The following is a 9,684-nucleotide window of genomic DNA, read 5'->3' on the forward strand; positions in this document are numbered from 1 at the left end:
CTCAGAGCTCACCAGTGAGGGGGGAGAGGAGAGAACGTACCGGACAGCTTCAGAATGACATCGTCGGGTTCTACCCTTTCATTCATCACTTGATTTGTAAACGTTAGGAACAAAAAGCAGCGTTTTAATCCTTTTTTTTTTAACTTCTTCCTTTTCCTCTTCCGCTCTTCTTTTCTGCTCCGTTCTCTTAATTAACAGCTCGAGTCTTAACGCTCCATCATTCAGATTTTTTAACTCCACAAGTTTGCGAAGGAGGGATTTGGAGCAATACTTTTCTTGGACTCTCTCTCTCTCTCTCTCTCTCTCTCTCTCTCTCTCTCTCTCTCTCTCTCTCTCTCTCTCTCTCTCTCTCTCTCTCTCGCTACTGTAAATAGCAGAAGAATGATGATGATGATGATGATGATGATCACTGGCGTGCTGAAGAGGCTTGGCACAATTTGTAGAGCAGCTTCCTACGGTGTGAAGGAACACGCCGCCATCTTTGAAGACAACATGGCGGCGTGTCCCCGGTAACCATTGGAACCCGCTATCCCATCATGTCAAGCCTCCACTAAGTCTCTGATTGTAGTGTGTGTGTGTGTGTGTGTGTGTGTGTGTGTGTGTGTGTGTGTGTGTGTGTGTGTGTGTGTGTGTGCGCGTGTGTGTGTGTAATATGTTTATATGCTCTGTAAATGCTTTTTTTTTTTTTTTTTTTGCTTTTAAACCTGTAATTATTGTTAATGAACTGAAACAGAGGAATAAATAAATAAAGAACTGCAATAAATTATTCTACTTAACAACAGTGGTGTCGTGTCTGCAGACAGAAGTTTGTTTTCCACTCCTCCTCCTCCTCCTCCTCCTCCTCCCCCCGTCTTCACAGAATCACACTGGTAGTAACAGCAGATGTGCTTGAGCAAGGAAACCACAGGAACACACACACACACACACACACACACACACACACACACACACACACACACACACACACACCTGTATGCTATCTTACTGAGTGTGTGAAGGCGTCCACTCATTCGTTTTTTTTATGGCTACAAAAGCTGTAAAACCGTCCCTGAAGTGAAAAGATAAAGATCTGACCTAGCCTCCACCTCCACAACCAGATAAAGTAAAGTTGTGTTTGGAAGTATAACAATGTGTATGTGTTTGCTTCTGGCCTGGATTCGTGTTAGTGTGTGTGTGTGTGTGTGTGTGTGTGTGTGTGTGTGTGTGTGTGTGTGTGTGTGTGTGTGTGTGTGTGTGTGTGTGTGTGTGTGTGTGTGTGTGTGTGTGTGTGTGTGTGTGAGAGACGGCGATGACGTTGCTTTTACACTTTCTACCCTCTGCGTTGTGTCGCTGTGACGGCTGCAGGAGCCCTCCGTCATTGTGTGGTCTGCATGTGTTGCTTTTATCGCAGTTCCGCTCTTCAAGGAAGTCGGGTTATGTGTGCGTAAACATGTGACTGGGTTCCTGGTACTGCAGCTATAGTAAAGTGCGTGTGTGTGTGTGTGTGTGTGTGTGTCCTCTGTGCTTAACCACAGTCGCAGCATTACATTGAAGGTTTGACTGTAGAGATCTTCCAGGTTTGTACAGTTTTGCTGTACAGAAGATGTTTAATGGCGCTTCACATTACGCCGGTATCACAGCTAACCAAATATCAAGAACGTGTGCGTCTACCTCCTGAGGGTTTCTTCACGTTTACCTCAGTCCAAGTCCTCCTAGCTTCTGACTGGCTAGTTCAGTCCAGACCTTTTCTCATTCCCCGGGTGTCAAACACCACCACTCCCAACGTAAACCCGTCCGTGGGATTAGTAGACGCTTATAGGAAAAATGCTATAGGACGTCGTACAAAGGCCAAAAAAACACACGGTCTGTGGTTGGGAGGGAAGACCGACGGGTCCAACAAACACAGGACTCCAAACCGAGACTCTAACCACGTTTAGGGGCCTCTATAGAGCCAGCTTAGCTAAACTATTGAGACAGATCGTGTTCCTTATTGAGAAATAGAGGCGCTGGTCGGACAGAGAAGGCTAGCCGTTTCCCTCCCTTTGCAGTCTTTACGCTAAGCTAAGCTAAGCTACAACTGGCCTCATGTTTAAAGGACGGACGAGAGCGCGGCGTGAACCGTCTCGTCTAAGTCTCCACCAGGAAGCGTTGGACATTGTTGCTGTTGGAACGAACGTTCGGGGGAATTCCTTGGATCCGTGATCTACAGCAGCTGTTGGAAGAACTACTACATTACACATCCACACTGGAGAAGCTTTCCACGTCACCATGTTGTGTTTTTTTTTTTTAAAGTAAATAGAGCTTTCCTGCTGTAAGCGACACATTGTTTGATTGCTTGTTTTTTTTTAAGAGGTTCTTTGTCAAGAGTCACGGCACTTTTGGTAAATCGGCGTCAAAACCCATTCTTCTAATCTGATGACCAACGGTTCCGACATACCCGGCTGTCGTCATACTGGGAATTTTGGGACGTCCTGCAGAAATAGTGAGAAACAAAAGGAACCTGGTGACTAGAACTCAGGAAGGTGTGTTTGGTCTGAGGAAAGCGAGGCTGCCTGATGGGTTAACGCTGTATAACAGGTTATAACCTTTATTGTTATTCGCGTCAAATGTCAAGATCATTGTTTTGCAAGAACCCTGGGGGCATTTTACGCGTTGACCTTTTTCCTCGAGGTGTCCGTTTTCAACTGATTTCTGTAGAAAGGGCGTCTGTGTCCCTTCTCAAAGGACAGAAAACTCCGCGCCCTCGGAGGGTTCCACCGAAATCAGCTGATAACACGCTGAGGACACCTCACTTCACGTTTCACTTCTCAAAATAGTTCGGGAATGTCCTGAGTACTGAGAAGCCACGAGTGAAACCGCCGCGTATGATTCACTCGCCACCGCCGCTCTTAAATCTTTTCAAGGTAAAAGCTTCGAGAAAGTGAGGATTGATAACACGCCTGTGCGAATTAAGATATCGCAATCATAGTGTTTATATCACTGACTCATGTTTCACAGAATGTGTGTGTGTGTGTGTGTGTGTGTGTGTGTGTGTGTGTGTGTGTGTGTGTGTGTGTGTGTGTGTGTGTGTGTGTGTGTGTGTGTGTGTGTGTGTGTGTGTGTGTTCCACCCCTGCTCAGCTTCTTCCTCAAGATAATTATATCCTCAAACTAGTAGGGCTTTACTTGAATCAAGCTGTGAGTGTTATATTCGGTATGACTCAGTTGTTTGTGTGTGTGTGTGTGTGTGTGTGTGGCTACGTTTGTCTAGACCCAAGAGAATAAAAATAATTTTTTTTAAAAAGTCCCCATAAAGATCACAAAGCCTTATGGTAAGGTTTGGTTTGAGCGTTGGAGTTCGGGTTAGGTATCAGGAAGAGGTTAGTTGAAGGTATAACCTCAAGTTGGAAATGAGAAGTAGGCTACGCTGTCCGAAAAAGTGACGCATGCTCTCACAAAATGCCACGAAACTGCAAATAATTCTGCTTTCTAAAGTTGTCCGCACACATGCTGTCATACACGCTGTGCTTTTTGACATGGACATCTGTTTTTAGCATTTTTCATTCTTTTTTTTTTACCAATTACAAACTCGGGGCGTCGTTTTAACGGATTTAAGACTTAAAGATGAGCATTAATGTAGAACGGTCCTCAAAAGTCGGCTCCGTCACCGAGAAGGCTCGGCAGAGGATGGACTTCCTGAGGCAGCTGAAGAAGTTCTACCTGCCAAAGACAATGATGGTGCATGGAGTCCATCCTCCATCACGGCCCGGTACGCTGCAGCCACGCCGAGGACGAGGGCAGAGCGCATCATCCGCTCTGCTCAGAGGGTGATTGGCTGCAATCTGCCGTCCCTCCAGGAACTCTGAGGCGGGCAAGAGCAGATGGTAGCTGACCCCTCTCACCCCGGACACAGACCGTCTCGGTCCACCAGGACCGAGACCTCACGCCACATGGACAGTTTCTTTTCCGTCTGCAGGGACCTCCACTGACTCGGACACTTACATCCTCCGGACAATTAGTTACACAATAATATCTTTGAATATCCACGTTCTACTCTTAACTCGTGTCTTTGACTATTGCCCCGTGTTTATCGTCACGCACCGATCGCCAAGCCGAATTTGGGAGCGCAGCCTGTCGGGGGGGGGGGGGGGGGAGAAAAAAGAAAAACTTGTGTTCTCGCCGTTGTTCGGTGGTCCGATACTTCCGCCGGCTGGAGACTCGGCATTTTAGATAACGCCGAACGTCTCCTTGATCTGTGCTGCAGTTGAACTCTTCAACTTGTGGTTCAGACGAAAAGAAAGTGTCGTCACTTTCTGCGGCACGCTCTGCAGCGGCGTGGATGAACTGTGTAAGAGTGTGTAAAAGGTGTGGTTGAAGGTTCCTGTCTGAACACCGTCTCTAAAGACTAGATCAGCCTTCAGCTGGGCTTTTGCTCCAATGCGACACCGGCTACCAACGAATGAGTCATACACTCAAACCAGGTATACCCACCTGGATGGGTGTGGCCACACCCCATTTAAAGGCTTTTCAGTCAACAATGGCAGCCCTTTGTTTAAAAAGCAGTCGTCTTTTAACCCTCTTCTTTAGGAGACGGTGCCTTTTTACGTACAGTATTACTTTTAATACCGTACTGCTTATTTACAAGTTTTAAATATGCGGCGGATACATATAACGTTCATCGTAACTCCAAAAAATAAAAACGCAAAACTGTACCTCTAACCCTGACCTTGATCTAACATGTCTCTGTCAAAACCACTAACCCCAAAAGAAAATTTCCCACTTCCTCCTGAGGAAATTTTAATCTGCACCGGGTTAAAAGTACTACACACACACTCACAATCGTTATGTGTCACCTCTGCCCCTGTTTCTGGTAAGTGTGTGTGTGTTTCTAAGCGTAACAGTCCGTGTAACCCCACCCACCCGTCACTCTAGCCTGCACAGATGAATCACTGTGGTGACGATACTGTACACTACCGCGGCGCACTTCCTGTCTGTCCGTACGGCCTATTGTCTGCCTGATTGTGAGGGTGTGTGTGTGTGTGTGTGTGTGTGTTTGTCCCGCCCGCTCTCTCTCTCTTTGACATGATTCGGGGAAGAGACCACAGTCGAGAAAAAAAAAAGCTACTAAAAATCCAGCATGGTTAGTTTAAATAACTTTTATTTCAAATATAATATAAAATATATTTAAAAAAAAAAATATTCTTGCACATCTGATTCAGTAAAGATGATCTGCGTGGCAGAGAGTAGGAGTACGAGGCGGTACGCCTCTACATACAGTACATCTAAACACCAGACCCCGTGGCTCCAGACACCGTCTGACATCCTCTTCAGTATTTCACCGTGACATTTGGAGAAAAAGACATCAGGTGGTATTTGGGCCGTCGGCGCCGGCACAAACATTCGCGTGTGATGTGTAAACATTCAACAACATTAGAGTATTAAAAGTCTGCTACAAGTCCTGCTGGTGCCACGGCCCGCTGACTGCTTCAGCCGCCTCCAACAAGTCCACGCCCTTAATGTCCTTCCACCATCCGCTTTTAAACGGGTCCGGGACCCCGGGGGCCACAAAACGGACCCTACGGTTTCCGGTGGAGCCGTCGCAGCGGACCCACCATCGCCGCCGCGCGTGTAGATGTCTCTTAATGCAGCCTTTTCCGACTTCCCGTGCGTCCTCGAGACCAGAAGGCGCTCCGCCCGTGTGCAAGGTGTGTCTCTGGAGGTAATGTGTGTTGAAATGTCCCGCCCTGTCCAACCGAAGACCCGTACTTGTCTTTTAGGATGCATTTTGCAGCTCTTCGGCACCAAACGGGGAGACGCTTTTACGTGTAAACGCTCCTCCTGTTTCCTCGGTGAAAACGGCCCTCTTGAAATGAAAAGTAATACAACCAGAACTCTCAATGGCAAGCTGGTCATAGTTTGTAAGGGAACTCCAACAGGAAGTCTTGGACAACGTGGGTGAGGGGCAGCTCCGGCACCCGGCTCCCTTCGCCGCACAGCTCCATGATGCGCTTCCTGCACAGCTCCTGCAGCGTCGGCTCCCATTTCCTGTACGGGAACCTCAGGCTCTTCTTGGGAGAATTGACGTAATGCTCCAAGAGGGCGAAGAGCGTCGGGAAGGAGCGCTCGTTGCCCGCCAGCGAGAACTTCTGCCGCTTGTAGTCGATGCGCACGCTGACCGGCCCGCTCTTGCCGTGGTAGGACAGCGTGAAGAAGACGTCCTTCTGCCGGCTGTCTCGGATGAGGAAGCTGCCCAGCGGGGCGTCCCGCAGCATGCGGTGGGCCTCCTCCACTCCCAGGGGGCCCCAGTAGAAGGCGCTGCGCTCGAGCTTGGACGCCGTCTCTGTGATGATCTTGCAGTCCTCCTTGCAGGAGAAGGTGGGGAAGTGGGTCAGATACACGGAGGGGACGAACGCCGACCTCGGGTTCGGATCCGGGGAGGCCCGACGCTGAAGCTGATCCGACTCGGTGCGGCGAGGGTCGAGAGCGAGCTGCCTGGAGAGCAGGGACGACGGGGAGGACGAGGCGGAGGACAGGGAAGACGAAGAAGAGGATGAGGATGAGGATGATGACGACGAAGAGCTGGACAACTGGGACTTGTCATGGCCTTCCACTGTGCCGTCGGCTACCATCCTACAGGGGAGAGCGGCCCCAGACCCTCTCCCATCTCTAACCACCAGACTGACATCCTGAGAGACACGAGACGAGGAAGAGCACGTTATTATCTACAAACACTCATTCACAGCAGCCTGGTCAAACCCAAGATAACGGTAACATCATGTAAAACGATACAGGTGCTGAAGACAAAGATGTCTAATTGTGTGTGTGTGTGTGTGTGTGTGTGTGTGTGTGTGTGTGTGTGTGTGTGTGTGTGTGTGTGTGGGAGTGGGAGTGTTAGAAATACAAGTTTCCATGGAGAGGTACTCAGTTTCATATGACTGGCGTCTGTGGTTAGGCCAAAATACAGTCAGCTCTGATGTCAGCCGCAGTCAGATTACTGTGCACTGACTGTGAACGCGCACACACACACACACACACACACACACACACACACTTTATGGGGCTATTTGCTGTGTTTTTTTCTTTCTCACTTCTACCGGCAATGACTGAAATCCAGGGTATAAATCTAACTTTTTTTCAAATACTATTTCAAATATATACACACATTATATATATATATATATAAAAAAATATATATATATAAAAAAATATAAAATGCTATGCATTGAGAAATGAAAGTAGTGTTTCGGGACATGTGGTTTGTAATACTAGAGCTGGAGTCTGGACTCAGATGAGGGTGATGAACACCTGTAGGTTCTCATCAGTACAATCTGCACCAGATGTTCCCAGAACTCTCCTCACATGTCTGCCTCCTGTGTAGTCCACTGTGAATTACCCCGAAAACTAGTGCTACCAACAAACAAACTAAAATCCAGGAACGGTAATGATTAACAGGTGTTGTAATTCTGGGGATTTTTTTTGTTTGTTTCAATGTCAGTTGATCTCGGGGACAAAATAAAAAATTATCCGATTTTTTTTTTTTTTTTTTTAAATAAATCTTTAGAGCAATTTATTTCAGCGGCTGCATTGCCTCGTGAAGTTTTACTTTCCACAGCAAACACGAGCAAGAACAGTGAAACTCCAGCATGCAACGTTTGCCCCCAAATAACAATCCACGCGCGCACAGTTTTCACATTTCAATCACTTATTTTTTTTCTTTTTCCACTGCACAAGGCCCAGAAAAAAGAAAAAAAATCCACGAATGCTGCTGCTATTGCTGCTGCTGCTGCAAAAAAAAGAGGAAAACAGTAAGTCCAGCTTGAGAAGTCTTACCGTTTTGTTCTAACAACAGCGGTTGTTTAAAGATCCGTGTGTCTGTAATCCCAAAGCGCGTGGAGATGCGCCCTGCAGGTAAATCCGTGACGCAGCGCGAGGCGGAGGGCAACGGTGCGCCTGACAGCTCGGGAGCGACTGAGTCGTGATTTCCACCCGTCAGGGTTTAACTCTCGAGTCTCTCCGTGTGTGTATGTATGTGTGTGTGTGTGTGTGTGTGTGTGTGTGTGTGTGTTTGAATGCGTGTCCTCCCGTGGTAAACACTCCTCTTGTCTTTTATACTCTCTTCAGCTCCGCCCGCTTCCACGAATAGACGCAACTCTTTAGCGGCAGCCAGCCAGTTTCTCTGAAACGAAAGTGAAACTGATCTTGGCTCCCCCCCCCCACACACACACACACACACACACACACACACCCTCTCTCTCTCTCTGTCTCTCTGGTCTTTCACTTCGTTTGAACGCGCTTGTTATTTGGAGAATTTCTAGAAAACCGCAAAAGCCACGTGACAGTCGGACGTTAACACAAAGACATGGTGACAGATCCGAGTAATGACAGCATTTACTACAGGTGTGCTGGTTCTTAGTGCTGGTTCTCAGTGGCATTTCACGAGCCTTCTTAAAGGCACAGTTCACCTGAAAACACCGTGTTGTGGGCGGTTACATGTATGAAACGACTCACAACCAGGTTCGTGGAGTATTTTGAGTAACTGGGTCCTGATTTCTGGAAATAGACATTACTGTTGAGTTTTATTAAATGTGTGGGGGGGGGGGGGGGGGGGGGGTTTGGCACGTTGAGCACCACAAGCCGAGTGACTTAATAGTCCTCTTAAATTGGTGAAAAGGCAGACATCTACTGCCGATATCTCCCAAAATAGGCAACTCACAATTATGTATTTGTAATTATGTCATTTTGATTTTGAGCTGAACTGTCCCTTTAATGTTGGGCTTTTGTAGTCCGTCTCTCTCCCCGCCTGTTTGTCATAAGAACTGCTCTATTAATTCACTGCAAATGTACGGTTGTAATTCATCAGTTTATTTTTTTTTTTATCGTTAGACGTTACGTGTTTTGTTGACCTTTCCAGACGATCGTGCACATCAAGGTGCACGTTTTAAACACTTGGCCCCACCAGGTAAGCACTGTCATGATCACGGCCTCTGCGGTCAGAGAGCACTCGTGTACGACGTCACGTCACAAAAACGAGGAACGTTCTGATCTTTCGGTTAAAAAAAGAAAAAGAAAGAGGCGGTGGGGGGGACAAATCAGTTGACTCTGGCCTCGAGGGAAACCGAACCAGCGTCGCCGCGTCACTTCCTCATTTGTTGTTGATGGCGAGCTCTTTCCGCAGAAAGGCTCCTCTGGCCTTTTGATTCATCTCAGAACTGCTCGTATTGTGACACGCCGACAGTCATTCCGCTCTTCAGACTTTCAACACCAAAGTCACATCTGCCCAGTTCCCCTTCGAATCCCATTTAACCCGCCGTACGGTGGAGCGCTCGTCATATTCCTCTTTAGCCGATGTGGTCGAACGGTGGTCATGAAGACCAGCGAGGCTCGGAAGAGCGTTGCTTCTAAGTAACAGCCGTTTCACGTGAAGCACACTTCACTGAATGTTTTTCCAATCTAATTTTGCTTTATTCTGAGTCAGTGCGCGTGTGTGTGTGTGTGTGTGTGTGTGTGTGTGTGTGTGTGTGTGCGTGCGCTATGTTTTGGCAGACAATTGCACATTACATTAATCAGTGTTTCACGCCAGATGATTCGTGTGTTCGGCATTGATCAGTTAAATAAGTAGCGTGAGGTCATTCTACATATGCAGTACCTGCACATTGAAACATCACGCGTGTGAAGAATTTAATGTTAAAAAGCAATGTTAGTGTGTTTAATAATCACTCCTAGTGGT

At 47.5% G+C, this 9,684-nt stretch overlaps 2 protein-coding genes across 2 annotated transcripts in view; one reads left to right on the plus strand and one right to left on the minus strand.

Annotated features, from left to right (window-relative positions):
- The window catches only part of clec16a (C-type lectin domain containing 16A), a 34,485-nt gene extending 33,701 nt beyond the window's left edge, over positions 1 to 784 (plus strand). The window contains exon 23 of the mRNA XM_068708197.1: positions 1 to 784. This exon is cut by the window's left edge and continues 2,254 nt beyond it. The gene's annotated coding sequence lies outside the window, so the exon portion shown is untranslated.
- Positions 785 to 5,768: 4,984 nt separating this feature from the next.
- On the minus strand, positions 5,769 to 8,125 carry socs1a (suppressor of cytokine signaling 1a). Its single transcript, XM_068708199.1, has 2 exons — positions 7,788 to 8,125; positions 5,769 to 6,643 (listed from the first exon to the last, which is right to left on the minus strand). Exon 2 carries the CDS (start codon positions 6,584 to 6,586, stop codon positions 5,867 to 5,869), a length of 720 nt encoding a protein of 239 aa, XP_068564300.1. The 5' UTR covers positions 6,587 to 6,643; positions 7,788 to 8,125; the 3' UTR covers positions 5,769 to 5,866.
- Between the last annotated feature and the right edge of the window lie 1,559 nt (positions 8,126 to 9,684).

The sequence above is a fragment of the Cebidichthys violaceus genome, unplaced genomic scaffold (assembly GCF_023349555.1).
Source record: "Cebidichthys violaceus isolate CVI_PGR_0920_01 unplaced genomic scaffold, fCebVio1.0.p SCAF_139, whole genome shotgun sequence".
Lineage (NCBI taxonomy): Eukaryota > Metazoa > Chordata > Actinopteri > Perciformes > Stichaeidae > Cebidichthys > Cebidichthys violaceus.